Source organism: Haemaphysalis longicornis, unplaced genomic scaffold, assembly GCF_048455015.1.
Source record: "Haemaphysalis longicornis isolate Haplotype H1 unplaced genomic scaffold, Haemaphysalis longicornis Haplotype H1 scaffold_1, whole genome shotgun sequence".
In the NCBI taxonomy this organism is placed as follows: Eukaryota; Metazoa; Arthropoda; class Arachnida; order Ixodida; family Ixodidae; genus Haemaphysalis; species Haemaphysalis longicornis.
Genome location: NW_027526203.1, coordinates 454,142,604 through 454,163,257, shown reverse-complemented (window position 1 = coordinate 454,163,257; position 20,654 = coordinate 454,142,604). Strand labels below are relative to the sequence as shown.

At 47.7% G+C, this 20,654-nt stretch overlaps 1 protein-coding gene and 1 pseudogene across 3 annotated transcripts in view; one reads left to right on the top strand and one right to left on the bottom strand.

Moving 5' to 3' along the window:
* LOC144143028 (peptidyl-prolyl cis-trans isomerase pseudogene) overlaps positions 1-3,491 on the top strand; it is a 5,341-nt pseudogene extending 1,850 nt beyond the window's left edge.
* LOC144156054 (uncharacterized) overlaps positions 1-20,654 on the bottom strand; it is a 187,576-nt gene that overhangs the window by 77,034 nt on the left and 89,888 nt on the right. For 2 of the 3 annotated variants that reach the window (XM_077687835.1, XM_077687837.1), the window contains exons 3-6: positions 19,055-19,258; positions 16,410-16,550; positions 9,518-9,682; positions 3,596-3,731 (exon numbers count right to left, since the gene is read on the bottom strand). In XM_077687835.1, coding sequence (XP_077543961.1) covers positions 3,596-3,731; positions 9,518-9,682; positions 16,410-16,550; positions 19,055-19,258 — 646 coding nt within the window. The remainder of the gene's footprint in view (positions 1-3,595; positions 3,732-9,517; positions 9,683-16,409; positions 16,551-19,054; positions 19,259-20,654) is intronic. The other variant, XM_077687836.1, reaches the window with a different exon arrangement.

Here is a 20,654-nt window from a genome sequence, read left to right as displayed (position 1 = left end):
GATTGACAAGACAAGGCGCTGACTAGCAACAACAAGGTTTATTTCATCGTGGCGGAATATATACCCCCGAAGAAGGAAAACGCAGAGAGAAGGAACAGATAAAGATAAAGAGATTTGTGAAGAACTTATATTTACATACATAGACGCGCGCGAAGAAATTTGTCATCGGTCAAAATAATCATGCTCCTTTTGTAGGAAATCAATAGATGGCTTGCTGACGGATGAATCCTTTCGCGTGTGGGTCACGTGCACCTCGGAGATCTCTCTGGCGCACTGATCTTTGTATTTTCGAAGCACACGTGTCTGGTCGAATTTCGGTGTGCACTTGCACTTGGCGCAATGTACGGCGAGATTGCTGCCGGTTCCTTTCTTGTAAGTGTCTGCATGTTCCCGCAGCCGGTCATTCAACAAAGTCATGTTTGACCCGTGTAGGACCTCCCGCACGGCAGCGGAATGTCGTAAACGACGCCTAACTTGCACTCCACGAATGGCTTGCCATGTTTTTTTGAGCAAGATCTCGCGGTAGTTCCTTCCCCGTTGCTCGAAAAAAAACTTTACAAGTCATTCGTGGAGTACGGGAGGTCCTACACGGGTCACACAGGACGTTGTTTGAATGACCGACTGCGGGAACATGCAGGCACTTACAAGAAAGGAACAGGCAGCAATCTCGCCGTACATTGCGCCAAGTGCAAGTGCACACCGAAATTCGACCAGACACGTGTGCTTCGAAAATACAAAGATCAGTGCGCCAGAGAGATCTTCGAGGCGCACGGGATCCACACGCGAAAGGATTCATCCGTCAGCAAGCCATCTATTGATTTGCTACAAAAGGAGCATGATTATCTTGACCGGTGACAACTTTCTTCGCGCGTGTATATGTATGTAAATATAAGTTCTTCACAATCTCTTTATCTTTATCTGTTCCTTCTCTCTGCGTTTTCCTTCTTCGAGGGTATATATTCCGTTACGATGAAATAAACCTTGATGTTGCTAGTCAGCACCTTGTCTTGCCAATTGTTCTTGCGTCCCGTTCTGTTATTCTCTGTCAAGCATGTACAAACAAGCTTAAGAGACGCTTAAGGGACGCTTAAGGGTGGAATTGGGAACTCTATTAAATATTTCTCGTCGAGGTCGCGCGCTACATGTTCCTTCGACAACGTGTTATGCCTTGTGTGCGGCGGAAACACCAGCGTGTAATAGAGGAAGCGGTCGGTAGGGAGGAACAGTGTTACCTGGAAGAGTCATTCAAACCGACGTTGGCTATCGCATCCCATCGCCAAATACCACTTTTAAATGGTAAAGGATACAACTGCAGCATCCAACACAGGATACAGGATACAGTTCATGTTCGGCTTTGTGTGCCGTATTGCAAATGACATTACAACACTGTGAATGTGAATATGTATCATCAGTTATAGGCTTCACGCAGAACTTTCTGAAACTATTAGTGTGACCGAAAAAGGAAATAACGGTATTGAAAAAAAAAACAACTGGCAAATAACTCATCCGTCGCGAAGAAGGTACTATACCCCCGCAGTTTCTATAGTAGCTAGGAGAAAGAAATAATGTCTTTCATTTCTTGAAACTTTCCTAAGGAATAGCACACGTTGTGAGTGCGTATGGCCCATCAATGTTGCCTGGTGACACGCTGATTCGTAGTAGCCGGTGCGAATGGACAATTTCCCCTGACTCCTTACGAAACGTTTGGCGGTTACGTTTTCCTCCATCTCCAGAGAGGATAGCGCAGCCATGCCGCCTTTTATTACTACATCGCTTTTGTGAACGTTTTGGGCACTCCTCCCAGTTTGGCAAGGTTCACAAAAACTTCAACGGCTATGCCGCACTTCACGGTAAGGGGACAATGATCCCGATAGAAAGCGACGCCGCGTTCTGTTTGCACAGTCAGACTGGACAGCACAGCGTTTCAGCTGTTCAGAAACCGATCGGTTTGACGTGAGCGAAATCGCTTGTTTGCTCAAGAGGTCGCTGTTATCCTTGATCCTACAACATGCTTACGACGTTCAATCCCCGCTTTGTGTTCTGAATTGCGAGGGGAAACGAAAATTCCCTTAGGGCAACATTCCAATCATCGTGAAAACGAAGCGCTTGCGACAGTTTGACGCGAAACTTGTTGGGAGTCTTCCAAAGAAAGATAAGAATTAGCATTTAAAAAGAAACGGGCAAAACATTCCTCCGCCGTGATTTAGTTGCCACCGATAGTGGCCTCCGCAAACCGTAGAGGATAATTTCTATTGTCCGTTTGGGGGTCGAAACACGCTTACTATGGGTACGCTGCAAGCCTTTATGTGCTTGATGGGACCATGGAGACAAAACACAAGTTTCGTTAATCGAAAACCCTGTTAGTCCCGATAACAATGACACCAATTCTATCGGAAACCTCACACAAATAGTCTTGATATTAAACAAAACAGATAAAGCAGTGGCGGCGCCCCAGTGACCTTCTGGCGAGGTATAACGCCACAGGATCTTTGTTTGTGCCGCCTACCAAAGGCACCGCCGAAAACCTGACTAGTCGATTTTAGTGGGGCCTGTAGATCGGTTTGATCGCATAACTTGAATGCTAGCACTCTGATAGATATGTTTATAGTGTTTCCCTCAATTGCGTCCCTGCTGCCGCGACTCTGTCCCTGTGACATCGTTAGCGCAAAATTGGAAAGTCGTAAATATTTCTTGCGTTTTTCCGGTGAAAAGAAAAGCGGATTTTGTAAATCCAATAGAGCTGAGTGAGTTACCAAAGGCTAGTCAAAGCTGAACAAGGTAGTACTTTGTCTTTATGGCCCTTTTTAAGGTTGGCTGGACAAATGCTGAGTACCGTGATCTTGCGAAAGTTCCAAGTGTTGCTGGGGAGAGGGGGGAGGGAAGCGGTTCGTACATACGTATCCTTGATAGTGGGGGAAACTTTACGCCCAAACGTGCCCAGGCAAAGCGAGGAAGAGACATAGAAAGGAGGACGCACGCTTGATCCAACAATGGGACGTGGGGACCACGCTTGGAGTCACGTGGGCTGCGTCAAGGCAGAAGTTCTCGGGAAGCACAGCAGGCACCGACCAAAGAAGACGATACACTCTGTCGACGACGTAACTGACCTGTCATCGTGCGTTGGAGTGGTCGGGGTTCTGTATGTTATCGCTTCATGTTTTGCAGTAACGTGAGTTAACATCTTCGAGGCACCCTGATGCACACAGACACCGACATCACGTCTCTGAGAGTACATTTTTGCACTTTGACGTGCTTTTATGAGGTTATGCTACAGTAGGACTACCATTTCGTTTACCCTCAGCTTTGAGGGAAATTCCTGTAAACATAATAACTTTGTGTTGACGAGCAAGAACCCCCGCGAATTTTTTTCTTAAAGTGCTGTTAAGGAACTTGCTTTTGGATCACGCTCAGCCGCTCATTCAATGCCTTCATGAAATGGCCTAACCCTCATCATGGGCGTGCTTGCATGGAAACGTTCCTCACAGATTTGAACGTGACTGTTTTCGTTCGGGAACCTCACAGGCGTGAAAAGATGCAGTGCCAGCCGCTAAAATCAAACAAAAAAAAATGTAAAAATATTCATGAGGAGACGCACGCATTCTGTCGTGGTAGCACAGGCAGTCGACGGTGTGCTGGTGGCCCCTGTAGACACGCGTGCACTCGCCAAACTCCATGACCCAGGCCCGCGCGGTGTTGTCCGAACTGCCGGAGTACAGCATCTTGCTGTGTGTCTGCACAGGCAGGGGATCGCTTTCGTTATAGGACGCACGAATCCACAAGGCACCAGATGTAAAGTAGACATTCGGTGATCGAATAACTTAGAAATGTAACTCGGCTGGAGTTTTGCCTTTCGTTTATATGACCAGACGGACATCGTGCGGGAGAATTCATCAAGACAGAAACATCGAACAAAATTTATTGACAAACCTTTTTTAGCTCTGCCTTCGAACGTATAAGTTTGCATGACAAAAGGTGGGCGAGATAATAGCTAGCGCGCGTTTTACAAATAGAGCACCAGGCGAGACATGTGTCGCCTAAGTTCGCTGCCAAAATATTAGCCTGTTAGCCCATACTACGTCACGGCACCACAAACGCGCGATATGGACCAACTTTTTGGAACGCATAGCTCTAACGAAAAATGAAATCCGCAATTCTTATGAAGTGGAATATTTTATTTTTTACATGACCCCAACATCCTCACGATGCGCCCTGAAGCCACAAACTGAAATCTACCAGGTGTTCTTATCTATCGCCTAAGAGACGCGAACGCGAAAGCCTTGACACGAATACACTGCCAGGCCTCTTTGGGTCACGCGGTATTTTTTTATACGTTTAGCGCCCTCACAGTTTTCAGAGCGCATACAAGATGCACAGTTCTTTTGACATCCAAACCGCGTGAAGCCTGCTCGTGCAAAATGCGGCAGAAGTCTAGACAGCGATGCGCGTGCTCGCAGAAGGAAGCAGCCGAGGTGAAAAACGGGAACGTGCACGTGCCCCAACAGGAAGACACCGGCAAGGCTGTCGTTCCAGCAGTCATTCGAGAGGAAGATCGGGCTTTTAGATGCAACGCATCTCATGCTCGCCCCTCTGTCCTTCCTGCGTCTGTCCGGCGTTGTCCGCACAGCTGCGCCTCTCCTCCTCTCCTCTCTCCGATAGCGAACACTCTCTCCCAAACAGCTGCGGGTTGGCGCAGCGCGCTCTCACTCCGTTGCTAGGCGCCGGTGGGCGGCGCTGCGCTCGGTGCTGCGCGCGCTGCGCATGTGCAGTACTCTTTCTCTCCGCGCTCTCCTCTCCTTCGGGCGCTGTGAATATAAAGCGGCATGCCGCGCTCCGACGGTCTCAGTCGACGGTTGTCCGCGTTACGCTTGCACTCTCTCGCAGTACTCGACGATTGCTTAATGCAATCGTCGAGCCCCTAACTGTGCACTTTACGGACCACAAGGCACTCATTCTCGTCTGCAATAAACACCGTACCTGAGCATACGTGTACTGCATGTGCATTGCATGGTGAAAATGGAAAATTACGCCCACCTCCCCTTCGCGTGAGAATCCCTGCTATAAGCGTAATCAATACGATGGAAAACGCCAATGGAACCCCCATGAGATGCGTTGCATCACACCAGGGTTCCCGCGAGGGGAGGTGGGCGTAATTTTTTTGTACGTTTTGCGTCCTCAAGATTTGGGACGACTTTGGGACGATTTTTGTCAAGGTCATTCAAGGTCACCTTCCAATGAGGCTTTCGCTTTAAAAATCAGAACATATTCCCGCGTGTCTCTCAAGGCATGTGAAGCACATAATGGCCCAGTCATATCAAGTTGCACCGCCGTGCGGAATCACCTAATTTGCCTAAGTTCCAATGCTACGTTGGCGTGGCGTGTTAGCAGCAGTCATAAGTTATATGCAGAGCGAAGCAGCGACAAAATGATAAAAGACCAAACAGCCCGCTGTGGGCAGCACCGACATAACAACCCTTGCTGGATAGCTGCGATCAAGAAACATAATGTCGCAGCGGTATTGAATGAGAGGAACCTTGGAGCCTGATAAAAAATCCTGGCAAGAAGAACACATCGTAAAATGTTCCCCGGAGAAATTACTCGAGACTACCAGCCCAGCTACCACCTCCCAAGGGGGCGGTGACAAGATGGCATCGACATAACAATCGACGTAATAACAGCACGACAACAAAACAGCACCCGAGAAAAAAAGGCGCAATGAAAAAATGTCACCATCAAAACAGCATACTCGCACATGTGGGCACCGTACAGGCGTCCTGTTCTGAGGAGTTAACCAAAATTTTGCACAGGCTTTTCGTGATTTTGTGGTAAGGATTTCATACATTTTTAACAGCGGAGCTGTTTAAGCTTGAATTCCAGCCGTGCCGGGCGTCGCTGAAATATGCACGCAGCAAAGTGAGGAGGAGGAAAATGCTAAGCCAAGAAGTGTGAGCGGTAGTGGCGAGTAGGAAAGGAGCTGACGAGGAGGTGTGGGGAGTGCGCATAGCGGCGCAGATGTTCGTGCCGTTCGTACGCATTTAGAGCAGTGGTAATGCACTCGATTCTTGCTCTGAAGAACCGGTCAAAATTCCATATGAACTCAAATGTGTTTATTATTTACTTTTTACAGCCGCGGCCTCGTGGCCTGACAACAACGACGACAACAACGTTTTTTCTTTTTTTCGTAGATTGAGCCCTTAAGTCTTCCGCCATACAAATAGGGCATTTATAGGTCTGAGATCCTAAACCGGTGTCCACGGACTCTGGGTCTACGAATCTAGCACGCATCCTCTACAGAACGGCCATTCCTTGGCTTGAGCCAACGAAAGGGGGACCTATTGAATGCATTGTGTTCTCGAACAGCTTCGTCCGGTCTCCGCTTCACCCCATTGGCTTCGCGATCCACTACCGCCTTACGCTTTCGAATGACTTCGGTCTGTTTCCTACGCAAGCGCCGGTGCTGCGCCGGTTCCTGCCGCCGTGTACTGGGAGAGTCAAATTAATTTTCCTAAACATACCCTCAGAGAGGCGGCAAATGATACAGGACGGTTGTGTCTCCTTGCCTGACTGCCCTTCCAAATGAGGAGCTTTCCAGACTCCTTAACAATAAACTATTGTCATACCCGTACATTCCTCCACGACAGCGGTGGACGTCCACGATAGCGGTGGATGTCACAGGCTATCATATTTACAACCGCTGTATTGCTCTATCTGATACTAAGGGCGCTCAGGGATGAATGGTTGGTGGAAGACCAACCAACTTGAGACCAACATAAAAACTCAGGCGATGAACTTTAATAACCGGCTCAAGCAAATGATTTTACTACTACTTGAGCTACAAGCATTATACTGATGCTTATGGTAGCCGTCTTGGGAAGCACAGACGCAGTGACGCGTCGAGTTAATCGCGTCAAGCAGACTAACACCGGCCATTCAGAGTGCGCAAATTCTTCATCAAGCCAGGACGGACATCCGCGTCAGCCTAACTTGGGAATAAGAGAACAGGCTCATCAGCCCTGGGGCAGTGCTTTGTTTTTGTACGCGGCATAATCGAGGGGCATGACAGGAAAACACACGTCAAAACGGTACGGCATTGCTGTGAAGACAACATGCGATAACAGCACAGCAACATAACGGTAAGACGACAGAAAGTATCATAATAACACCAGGGGCGCTCTTCCAAAAGGCCCGAAATAGCTCGCATAGAGTTTCCTACTAAATAAACTAGAAAGCAATCTGGCGCTAGGGTCTATGCGGCTCATATCAAGGCCGTCTGTGTCGTGATGGGCCGCCATTACACCGTCCGCTCGCTTTACTTTCGTCATCAATTGGCTTGGGTGGAAACGTTTTAGTGGTATTATATTCGAACACAGTGTCGCAAAAACAAAGAGTGGTGTGTTTTTATATAAGTGGAAAATAAAACAGGCTGTTGTAAAGCTAAGAAAAAAATAAGTAAAAGGTATTGTGGCCGGAACGGTTGTAACTACTATTCTGCAGGCCAAGCTGGTAGTTAACAACAATTTCAATATTGTGGGGAAAACTCATTAGAGCTTCTTATTTTATTATTTTGCCATTATTTCGAATAACTTGTTTGAAAAGCTCAGTGCTTGAAAGATTAAATAATTAACGCAGCGACTTCGTTCCAAAACGTTCTCTCGACATCGAAGTAATCCTATCCCGTCGCACATCTTAAGACCGGAACGTAATGTCGTCTGCAGCTTTTTTCTGTGCAGTCTAAAGAAGCCTTGTGCACTACATCCATAGTGCAATAGTGGAAACCAAACAGAAGAGGAGGAAAAAGAGCAAAATTTTCGTTTGCCTAATCCTTCGTGAAAAATGTGCCTCAATGCGACAAAATCACAATCTTTTTTTTATAGGTCAAAAAATAAAAAAACAAATTAAGAAAAAAATGTAATGAGAAACTCAGAAAAGTATACAAAAAGATAAAAATGTTTGTAAACTGGTTAAAATAGTACATAATTGCCTTTTGGGCATAGCTCATGTCCGCACTGTTTTGACGTCATGTTGTTTTGTCGCTGTGTCGTTTCGTCGCATGCTGTTTTGTCGCTGAGCAGTATTGTCACCATGCTGTCATGACGTCTCCTATTACGTTGGTGCAGTTTTACTGCCGCCTCCTTCTGGTGTCAGCCGGGCTGGTAGCCTGAAGCGATTCTTACTGAGAATATTTAGCGCTGTGTGCATGACAGAAGTCGTTTCTATTTTCTCCTTGCCTTGGTTTTTCATCAGCCGCCAAGCTTCATCTCGTACAATATTGCTGCGGCAATAATTTTTTGTCTGGAGCAATGAAGAAACGGGAACGTTTAACGAACACTTTCATGCTATAGCTTTCCACGGACATTGTCATCCAGACCATTGGGGCTAGAACCATGCCTAGAAGAAGCCCGCTGCAGCGTGTATGTCTCCGAGCATTCTGTCCTCAACTGCGTAAAATACAGGCTTTGGTCTCTGTGGAATATTATCCCTGACGTCAGCGCACAATCCAGGGCTGATCTGAAATATTGAGGCATAATCAACCATGCCGTCTCAAAAAGCATATTTTATGCTTTCTGGGAAGCAAAGAGGACCCCTTCACAGGTCATTTCTCTCAACTGGAGATGGCGTCCGATGGTGATGGTATGCATAAAATCAAAGAAGCACCCAGTTCACCTGCAAGCTCATGCACGATTGATCGCAGCGCTGCATGCGGGGGCCAAAATCGGGCTTGCGTCTACATTTGGCCCTTGCCTAAAGGGCCAAAGGGCCATACGCGTCTAAAGGGCCAAACGCTTATGTGTTCAGTCTTGAGGAGAATAACTCACCTCACCTCTTGAATGGGAAATCAACGCGCCCACCACCAATGACAAACACAACAACAGAAAGCACCTCTTAGGATTGCATAAAAATATCTGTCCTAATTTATTTGCGGCTGTATGCAGATTTTATTGGCGCCCTAAGGCAGGGCTAAAAGCAATTTTGCAACTGACTGAATTGGGTAGACCGGCCCTTTTGTTTTATTCTAGGCTTAGCCACAGGTCACCCTTGTGTAAATGGAGGCCACATGGTAAATAAAACTGTGCTTGGGATATGGTGGAAATCAGGGGCAAACGCGTTCAGTGGTCAATATTCCTGACACTGACGTATAGTGCTTACGTTCGTAAACGCTCCGGGTCACTGAAAGGGTGTCGAAAGAGTACTGATCGTTCACTGCTAGTGCATGACAGCGAATAGTCGCACTCAAGACACTCACTTCTTCTCCCCTCTCAGAATTCAGGAATGTGACAGGTACCATTTCAACACGTTGCAAGTAGCACGCGTATAAGGCTGACACTGCCAATCATTTCAGCGGCCTCAATTCAAGCAACGGTAAGTTCCCCACATCCTTCACGAATTCCCCGAGTTCTTTACCAGCAAGAGCAGAGAGCGTTCATGCAAATGCACTTAACCTGTCGGAGACGACGGTCCGAAAAGCACACTTAGGCCATCTCTTTCTCTTTTTCGCGCGTACGGGGCAGAGTCTACTCACGAGCAGGCAAACGATGGGACCTTGGTGGCCAGTGAGCACGCGCAGGCACTCGCCGCTTCGTACGTGCCAGCTGCGGATCACACCGTCGCCACCACCGGTGAACACGTACACACCGTCTGCGTCCACGGCCATGGCATTGATTGGCGCCGAGTGACCACGCAAAATCTGCGTGGTAAAGTCGCAGGCCTTGTATTATTGACATTGCCTACAACCAAGGAGGCGTACAGCCTCTTCAGGATCGTACACATTAGTTGATAGCCAGCACGATTGGACGAGCGATTATCAAACAAGAAGCGAGTCTTCCCGTGCATACCGTAATTACCCGATTCTAACGCGCACTTTTTTTTCCGGAAAAATAGGTCAAAAAATCGCATGCGCGTTAGAATCGGATACGAAACCGAAACTGCCGAAACAACGGAAATTTCGTCCCGCCCATCACCATCGCCATCTCAAGCAGGCGCCAAAGCTTTTATCAACGATTTTTCGGACGCTGGAAGCATAGGTATGGTAGCATAGGCGCTTAGGCTTTTCTATTGGCGTTCACAGAAATCGTCAAATCGTTCCACTTGCGCGCTTGATAACAGCAATGGCAGCAGCGGCTCTCACGCGTTCAAAACGAGCGGTCGGCTGAAGCGTGACCTCTGGAGAAGCTCGCAGGATGGGCGTACGAGGCGTGGGCCGCGATCCCATCGAATATGGTTGAACGTCCGTTATGAAGTGTGGCATCGCGAACGCGCTTGACGGCACCAAGGACGAGATGTTGTGGTCAGCCGAGAGCGACGAGGTGTGAGATGAGTGAGATTACTTCGAGAAATAAATCGCCCTTTTCTCTCGCATTCGTTTTTCTTGCTCACAAATTTCCGTGCGCGTTACAATCAGAGGTGCAAGTTTTTTCGCTTTTGTTGCCGGGAAAATCGGGTGCGCGTTAGAATCGGGGGCGCGTTAGAATCGGGTAATTACGGTAAACACGACGTTGTCAGCATAGGCGTGGTATACAAAATTAGACTTCGAAGGTACTACAGAGGTTGGCAGGTTTTATGTATTACGTACATCGCTTGAATGGCTGCTTAAAGAAAGCCGCGTGAAGTTTTTGTGTGCCTGGTCCTCCTCTGCGAAACGTCCGCGTTTTGGTACGCGTACTCTTGACACAATTGAGCCACTAGGGTAGCAGTTTACAGCTTTGCTGTAAAACGTGCTGAGGAGCCGAAATCGGAAAGATTCCTGTTCAGATACAACCGTTACCAGAAAAAAAAAAAAAAAAAAAAACATGTGCGTGCGGGGCAAGTCTACAAGGGAATAGCTTGGAAATGACGTAACTAGCCCTGTTTTTCTGCCCTCGATTTACGGTACGCGTTTCACCGCTGAACCTATCAGGATATGCTTCGCATAGTTAGGTGAATGCTGGTGTCTTTTGGTGGGAAAAAATTCCTTTTCAAAGAACACATGGATTTTTTACCCGCCTGTGCGTGGCTTCAACAGCGAGGAATATCCCTCTCGTATCTTAACTGTCGCCTTCGCAATGTAACGGACGCAACTGAACATGCGTTTATTGACTGCTGACGTGCCACATTTTATCTGGCACATTCTTCAACGGACTTTTAAAAATCAGTTTCACGTCACACCCTATGACCGATGAGATTGAAACGCATGAACTCGTATGTATTACAGGAATGTATACAGTTTATAAATGTGCCTAACCTGTGATCGAAATAGTGTTCCAAGTGGCAACCTGGACGAGAGTAGTTCCGCGATTAAGTTTTGTCAGCTCGAAATTCCGATGAGCGGCTAGGCGATCAGCAAGATTGGTTGGCCACTCTACGTGCTCTCGTTAACTCGTAATTTGCACACAGTAGATGACTTTGCCTAGTTATGTGGACAATCCCGTGAGCTTCTGATCCGACGGACATGTCTTCTATGTGCCCAAGTGGTTGTGCTTCTCTCTTCGGGAGAAAGGTGTATGGGCTCGAATACCAGGGCTCGAGAAATTGGGAAACCATCATTCTAAGCTGAAAGCCGTAACTGCCCCATTCTGCGAAAAACCGTCGTCGTCGTCGTTGTTGTTGTTGTTGTAGTCCGGTCAAGCAAATCGTCGCCGCTGTAAGTGTGAGTAAAAAGATGTGGGGTCCGATGAGATCTGAACTCGGATCCCCCCAGTGGCATTCCAATGCGCTACCACCGCGCTATCTCGGCACGCCACCAGCGGTAGAGCAAAATTTGTTGGTCCCCTGCCGTAACAATAATAATAAAGAAAGCTCTGCGAGCCCACTTAGAGCACTTTCAGATTTTGTCGATGTTACGTCCTCTCATTTGTGTGACTGAGGATGCTATCCCAGTATACTTCACTGTCACACGGATTAGGCGTTCCAGGTAAAATGCGTTAGAATTCTTCGCTAAGTACTCCAACGCAAACAGTATAATGGCCTGTACTTGCACAAAAATGCGTCATTGGCTGCGTTGAGACACTCAATCGCTATGATAGTTAAACTTCAGATCATTTCAAGAAACAAACAAAAAAAGCAAAAAAAATATAACCAAACTAAATGAAAAGTCGTCGAAGTTGTTATTCATAGCAAATCTGGCGACCATGTCTGTCACAGGAAACTAGAAAACAAGCCTTTTCCTGTAGTTCCGTTCTTTTGTGCGCTGTGTAATTTTCCACGCTGAAATTTGAGTAACAAAATCGCCAAGGTCGGCCTAATCCAGCGTCCTCCCGCGATTAAGCCATTTAAGCAATGACGCTTAAGCGATGAAGTGATCAAGCGCCAATAGCAATTGAGAAGCACTAAATGCGCTCTACGGTGACCGTAAGAATGATGATTGCGGGAACTTATTCGACCGTAAAAGTCTCTAATTCGCGTAGGTATACCGGCAGGCGTGGTTCTGGGTCCGTGCTTTGTCGTTGCGCCCGGGGAAGCATTGGCTGCGCACTCGCTGCACATCAACTGTAGCCGCCAATTACAGCATCCACGAAGGGATTCTACGTCGGGTTTGTGTGTTATTTGAAAGTAAGTTTCCGCTCATGCGACTATATACAGTCAAACCCGGGTATAGCGAACTGTAATGTGCGCCGCGATTAGTTTCGATATATCCAATAATTCGATATAGCCGAACCCGTGTATAACGATTTTTTTTTGTTGCGAGTTCGCAATACGCCCCCCCCCCCCCCGCCCCCTTGTCATTCCCCCCTAACGAAACAAACACATAAAGTAGGCCATACCTTACACAAAGTAACCCATTTATTGCATGCAATCAAGCTACTTTCCGCCTTAACTGCCTACTTCGCAAGAAAGGGGTGATTTTTGTTTTCACTTTCGTTTTGGCCGCACGAACTACCACCGCATTCTCTACATGAGACATCGTTTGCACCAGTTCAAGTCGGTGTGCTTTAATATCTAAGCAATATTGGCGGAGAACATCGACTGACAAAAGCGCTTCATAAAGCGTCGGACGGCGTTATGTTGTGACATCATCAGTCTCTTCAATGCTTTCAGCAGCACCAGCTGCCATTACATCGGTGGCGGTGTGGGCGCTCGAGGGGCTCACAGTGGCGGCAACATCGTCGTCAACACTCAGGAAATCCTCTGAGGACACTCCTTTCGGCACAGCATCTGGAAAGTTGGCGAGCTCTTCGCGCAGTTCGCCGATGATGCCGTCTTAGTCCGTACTCGCTGGCTAGATGAGCTCCGTCGTGAATCCCGTGCGTCGGAAACAGTCACGAAATGTGTCGGGCATCATGTCGGTCCATGCGAGGCTCAACATCTCAATCGTGGCCAATGAGCATCGCAATCGCCGCTCCGAGGCCATGCATTTCGGTGGCAATTGTAGGCGCGCCGAGTTCGATATATCCGATGTGAACTTCGTTATAATGAATGTGCTTCGTATGCATTTTCGTAACAGATTTTCTTTTGTTTGATATATAGCGTAATTCGCTCTATCCGGTTTTATTATAATCGGGTTTGACTGTAGTATGCTTCAACCAGGGATTTAGACAGTGCTTGATAATACGACATTGCGATTAGTTTCGTCCACCAAACAACGAACGCGCGTTTCGCATAGACCGCGTCCTTATTAACGATAATTAGTTTATTTGTGGCATTGGTAACATTGTTGCATAATCCGTGCCGTTGCTTCGGCAGTTTAAATACAGTTCTCTGTTTTTACTCGCGCGCAGCTTGGCGAAGTTTACACGTATTTCTCACTCTGCTGCGTGATTGGTTTGGCGGGCTCTATTATAGGCAGTTCTGCTGCGTTTCATAAGCGCTCCAACAATATGCTCTGGTCACTTCCGTCGTAAGTATCGTTCAGAAAGTTTCGCCGATGCTTCGGAAGGAAAACAATTGGCGGAGCCAACGCATAGGTCGAAATCGACGTAACACGAAGCTTTCTCCTTTGCAAAACTGGGTTTAAATGAACTTGCGTGGCATTTTTTAGCGTTCATTGTGCTTGGCGTAGTAGCTGATTTTAAAGAGCGGTGCGTAGTGGGGAGTGCGTCGAGATATACCAGATGTAATGAGAGACATTCACCATCTCAATCTCCCTGGCGAAGACTTCGCTAGCTCCAAGTGCAGATAACGTGATATACTCAGTAAAAGGGGCTTATCTCTGGCGCTATGGAGCCACCGGCCGGCCCCTCGGGCGCGGTACCGGGAGGCAGCGTTATCAGCTGTAACGTCTCCGGCCGTCCCTCCGCGATTCGCTTCCCCGTCTCCGCGGGCGCGATACGCGGATGCCAGGGCTAACTGGCGTAAGATAAAACAAAGCAGCGCGCCCGACAAGAATGCCAGCAGCAGCAGCAGCAGCACCGGCCCGGACAGCAGAGAGAAGAGCCAAAGAAAGCTCCACTTTAAAAACTGGCTTGCTACCCGCCGTGGTGGCTTAGTGGCTAGGGCAATAATGCTGCTGAGCAAGAGAATGGGGCTTATACCGCGACCGCGGCGGACGTTTTTTGTGATGGCGGTAAAGAATTACAACGCCTGTGTATGGAGATTTACAAAGACGGTCGATTCCAAGGCGGTCTCAATCAGGCGCATGCTTCAAAATATTCAACTTCCAACTACCAACTTCCCAGCTTTGCTGAGCCTATATTTTGTTATCGTGAGGCGCTTTGGCATTCGCATTGCCGCTTCACTTTACCGGTGTTATTTCTAGGGTGTAGATTATCGCCCGACTGCTATGAGTGGAGCGCTTTAGGAAGGGTCACGGTAGGCTAGCTTTGCACCGGCGCCGTTCCTTCGGTGGCCTGCATTGTACCTTTACAACGTCAGAGGCTTCGGACATCGCTCGCTGCTTTCTCGTGCCGATGCTGCGTTGCCAGCCTAGATTTCGAGTATAGATTTGGCGCCAGTCGCCTTAGTTGTCTCTGTAAGAAAACCAGCCCCATAGCACAAGGGATGCGCTATCTTTCTGTTCAAGCGAATGTGTTATTTGACAATTAGATATAGGAAATAGATAATCACGCGCCTAAGATCTTTTCGTCCCTTATTTTCCTCTTGCTTTCTCTCCACGCGGAGCGTTTACAGAAGAGACTGTGGCACGACGACGCGGACTAGGATGCCTAGACAATAAAGTTTCCTCTGTCCCTCTCTCTCAGTTACGAGTAGTCCAGGTCACCTTTATTGACGTTGCTAACTTGCCGGAACCCGTGCTCCACGCGTCAACCAAAGAAAGAGTGAAAGAGTCAAACGATTTTATTATGAATGGAATGTTGAGTACATGGTTAGGATATACAGAATGAGATCCCAGAGTCAAAGATTGCAACGGGACCTCCTATAAAGACTGACATACGTGATTTTACAAAGTGCATCAAACAGGAGATTCGATGAAAAGGGTGTTTTTAGCATAAATATCTAGACAGTACGTTATTATCAGGAAGATTGTAGATGTTAAAATTGCAGTGAACATAAATATAAATATAATAAAAACACTCAAGTGCAAATATCTGGAAACATTGAAACAATGAAACAAGAGAATAAAAATTCCAACATCATATCACCCCGAACTTGTGCGTAAAATTAATTCTCACCTCTTTTTTTCGCGGGGATCAATCTTGATACATGACAAAATAAAAGCCAAATAAGTTGCATTATTGCCGCTGCCCCATTACATAGGGGCAATTTCCCGTGCAAGCCGGGTAAACTTGCCAAGCGTTGTATTCCCACACAAGGGCCGAGCGCCCAACAGGGGAGTCGCTTGTACCTATTTTACCGCTAGGTGACCGGCGCCAGCAAGTCACACGAATGTACATGATGACATCCACAGCCACGGTGGACGCTCATCTCGGTAACCGCCTGTGGCAGGACACAGCCTTTAGACTCTCACCTCCCGGCAAAGCGGTGTTGTAGAAGCCGGGGAGCCCCGCCAAATAGACAAGGGTCAGGGGGCCTGTTGCGGATTTCTAATTTGGCGCGAACATGAACAGTAATGATGACGACAGAGGCGCCGACGACGAATTTGCACCACGTTCTCACGCACGAGGATGGCGACAGGCACGCGCCCGAGTTTGGAACGCCAGCGCTTGGATCACCGTTCTCGGCTTAGCGTCGCTCTTGAGGGGAGCCAATAGACGCTGAAGATCCCCTTTCCCATTCGTTTCAGACCTCTCGCAAGGGTAAAGGCAGCTTTCCAGACGTTATTTTCCTTTCAAGGGTCGCCTGTACCCATTAGGGACGTCTGTACCATTAAAAACCGGTGGGCGCCCGGCTGTATGCGGATTCGACTGGCTGCTCGAAAATGCAACTTTTTCCCCCTGGACCATTCAGCAAATGCCTTAATAGTTGCAGGTTCAGAGGACTGAACTCCTACACCTTTTAGTGCGTCGGTCTCTCTATCTTGTTTTCTCCTGACCCTGCAGCTCAGTGGCTTGGCGAAAAGCAGGCCCAAAGCTTCGCCTCACCTTGATGCATTCACCGGAGAAGAGGCCCCAGGTTCTAGCCGTGCAATCATGAGAACCCGTAACAACGACGTCTTCAGAGGTGGCGTCCGAAAGATTATCCGCTGGCACGAAGATGACCGGGAAGACGCTTTTCGTGTGGCCCTGAAATAAACCATTGCCTTCATTGAAAATATTGCCAACAACTGCGAAACCACCTTTTGCGCGCCTTATCGAAGGCGCACCTTTACTCGGAATTGTCTTTCTAGCTAAAGGTTTTTTGGGTCAGCTGGGAAAAAAAATGTTAAGAAAATTAGGATTCCCGCCATGAAATCATGAGTATTGTAGATTTTATGGACTGTAAGTTATCCAAAGCGTTGCTCTTGGAAGACAGGCAATGATGCTACTGTCATGCAGCGATAACAAGATTGGGGCTTAAGTTTGGGGCTTCTGGCTGCTGTTCCAAGTTTGCTCATATGCAATTACCTCCGCACGTTCATTCAACGTCAGTCCGAACCTTGCATGTCGGAGTGCGTTACATATCTGAAGCGTCAACCCCTTTCGGAGAGCATTTTAATGCTGCGTTATTTGCTAAATCGTCGGATTTTGCCGAAGCAAATAGCAGTCATACCTTTTCAAGCTGAAGACCCCGGAAAAGGAACAAAGCCGACTTGGAGAGAATCTGTACAAGGTCGATTGACCTCTCGTTCATCATAAATGCGGTACATCGCTTGTTCTAATAATATCCGTCCGATTAGTTGCGGTTCGTAACCAGTAGTACCGCACTACATTGAATCTCTAGTTTTGAATTTCTTGTTACGGAAAAGCTTATCCGTTACTGCGGCGGAGGGACCTGAAATAACTCATAACCTATGAAGTAAACAAAAAACAATGGGGAAGTTCTTCGCTCATTGATTGTGACAGTAGGTAAACTGGCTGTCTCTGCCAACCCGTTTCTTTATACAGGGTGTTTCAGTGAACACTTTCAAAAATTCTTAAAAATAGGCTCTTCGAGAAAAAAAGAAACCCTCTTCAGAAGGAGATTGCTAGCTGCGGCGGACACGAGATAGTATCAAGGGTGTGCACATTAGTTAGGTGGGTAATTAAACTGTACTAATGAACATCCTAATTAGCGGAGTTTGGTGGTTACTGTCAATGGTGATTTTGTAGTCCCGGAGAAGACGATTTCATATCAGTTTTTAAAACAACGAAAAAGTCGGTGTTTAAAGCCCTGTGGCGCGAGGAAACCTGCCGTTGTTTTTCGCTCAAAAACGAAACTCGGCGCTCCGGGAGCGCTGGAAGTCTTGAGCGAACGCAACGTCGGCTGGTGACGTGTTTCAATGAATGTGGCGGCCAATTCGAAATGTAAGTTCAGTTTTCCCTAGCTATAGAAAGCCTCAGCATGCAGCCACAGCCACCAAGTCCCTCCTCGCCCAGCAGACAAACCTTTCCTTTGTCTGATGCGCTTTCTAACACGCAGCGATTATAAACGAACGGCAGATAAACCTAACGAAAAAAAAATGAACGGATGGTGACGTTTCACATCTTGCATGTCTGGTAGCCACGTCAGATGGGGTCGAGACAATAAAAAAAAGAAAAGCAAAACTGTCACCAACGCCAAAATGGGGCTCCCGAAACGGGTGACCGTGTTGCGGGCAATGGCTGGCCTCTTTCTTGCGCCTACCAACGAAAGAAAAGATAACGCTAGCCGTGGTGTAAGGTGAGCGTTGATCATTGAAAAAATACAGGAGGCGATGACGTTGATATCAGCTGATTCCCTAGCGTGGGGAATCACCAGAGCCTTCTTGAATTGGGCGACACAGTCACTGCAACACGTCATCAGCGGATGTTGCGTATGCGCTTGACTTCTGGCGCACCATGTGCTCTGTGTTTCGGTTTCATGGGGGAAAAATGATGATTGTAGGGTTTAACGCGCCGACGCAACGCAGGCGATGAGGCGCGCCGTAGTGGAGGGCTCCGGATTAATTTGGCCACCTGGGGATCTTTAACGTGCGCCGAAATTTCGCACACACGGGCGTTTTTGCTTTTCGCCTCCATCAGAAAAGCGGCCGCCGCGGCCGGGAATCGAACCCGCGACCTCGGGCTCAGCAGCGCAACGCCTTAGCCACTGAGCCACCGCGGCGGGATGGGGGAAAAATACTTGATTTATGCGGGCTGTAGGGCTCTGCAGAGTGTATTTTCCTTTGCTTTAAAAACTGATCGGTTATCGTCGTCTCCGTGGCTACAAACTCGCCATTGGCAATAACCACCAAACTTCGGTAATTAAAAAGTCCATTAGAGAGTTTTATTTAATTAACCATGTAATTCGCATGTTTCCCATAACTGCTGACGTCCGCCGCACCTGATAGCTTGTTCCTTAACAGAATTCCTATTTTTCTTGAAAAGCCTACCTTCAGGAATTTTTGAAAGTGTTCACTGAAACACCCTGTATATCGCAAATCCCGTATTCAGGAGGAGCCCGCATAAATTTTTCACATAAACTGAAGTTTCTGTCGCTTTTTTTTCTTTGTGTAGTTGGAGATGGCAAGATGTAGCACCCCGTACGTGCATAAAAAAACTAAACAAGTCACGTTCGAGGATATGGTTCCCACGTTCACCCCGCTCCCATTCTGCGTGTAGGGCTATTTGCATGTTGCCTCACTGCGCACACGAAATACGGTAATGCGGTCGTTCACTCCATCTCTCCCGGGGGTTCCGGAATCAGCGTCTTCGGAAAATCCCGACGACGTGGACGCCTCGTCAGCCCCAGTGACGCTCGCCTGGCTGGCGGACCGCTCCTTGGATCCGTTTTTGCCCTGACTGCAGACGCCGCTGTTCTCCACTTGCCGGAGCAGCCTGCGCTCTTCCATTTCCTGCCAGAGATTTAAAAAACAAAACAAAAAACGAACGTGTGCTTGTTCTGTGCGCTCCTGGAAAAGCAGAGCGTCGATGCAAATCTATTTCGCGTAACTCTAAAGACGAAACTCCCTTGATTTAAACTTCATGATACACACGTATAACGCCTTCAAATCGAAGCCAGATTCTGTATCATTGACGTTTCTTATGCTGCATGTGTGCACTACACTCAGTCTACCGCTTTAAAGGAGCCGTGCAGACAAAATGCTAGTTTGGTTTATTCGAGAGATTGCCTCGTTAGAATAACAATGGCACCACTTTTAACGCAAAATTCACTCAGATAAGCTAAATAATTGAGAAGAAGACAATGACCATGCAACCCACTAGCTCATTTCCCGCACTAGAACCTCAGTAGAACCTATGACGTATTATGGGCAGCTGTTCGATTGGCTGAGGCCGTCAAAAGCAAACGCAAGTTATACAGGGCTTATAAGCTTAGAGAACGAGCTATTTGCGCTTAAATGTAAGGCATATTGATTTTCTATCTGTAAGGATTGTGGGGCAAACAATGGAAGTTACGAAAATACACGTAAACATAGAATCACCAGTGCGTACTGCTGTTGATACTGCGCGCACTGTGCCGGTGAGAGTTGCACAGCCGTCCGGCGCGTTGAGCTCGCACTCGCCAACTGACATAAACGACATTGTCTTCTGTGACTGTTTGTCCAGCATACCAAATGTTTCGCGAAACGAGTACTATCAACCGTAACAAACGTTATCCAGGCACAAATCCGGTCAGAGACAAAGCGAGGGTGGGCAGCGGTCCCGAGCAGGATGGTGGCGCCATCTAGGAGGACTGACGATAAACATGGCGTTCGGCAATGCGCTGCAGCCTAAACAGCGCACTAACGTCCGATTCATTACTTCTCCTGAATACGCCATCGCAGACGTCACAAAATACACGACTCAGTGGGGGAATCAAAAATATGACTTAAATTGTGTAATTTCTCAGTTAATAAAGCATCGTTTGGTGCCGGACAAGCGCTGGGGGCACTATAAAACACCAAATCTTTCAAATAAAACAAACCTGTATTTTGTCTGCATGACCCCTTCAAGGGCCGTATTCTGAGTCCCTCCTCCACTCTGTTTGCTCCCTCCACTCGGCTGAAGGGAGGATTGCGCAATGCTTACGTATGGGAAAATCGATTTCAAGAATCTCCTCCACTGGAGACTCGAGTGGAGGAAGGACTCAGAGTACCAGGGTAAGAGTTGCAAGTGAACATCAGAATTTACGATGACACACAGAGAGAACGTCGGTTTCCTGCTCACTACAAGTAGCGGATCGGAGGACAGTGAAATGATGCTTAGAGTCCGTTGGTGCATTGAAGTCAAAGCTCGCAGCGAACCTCCCAG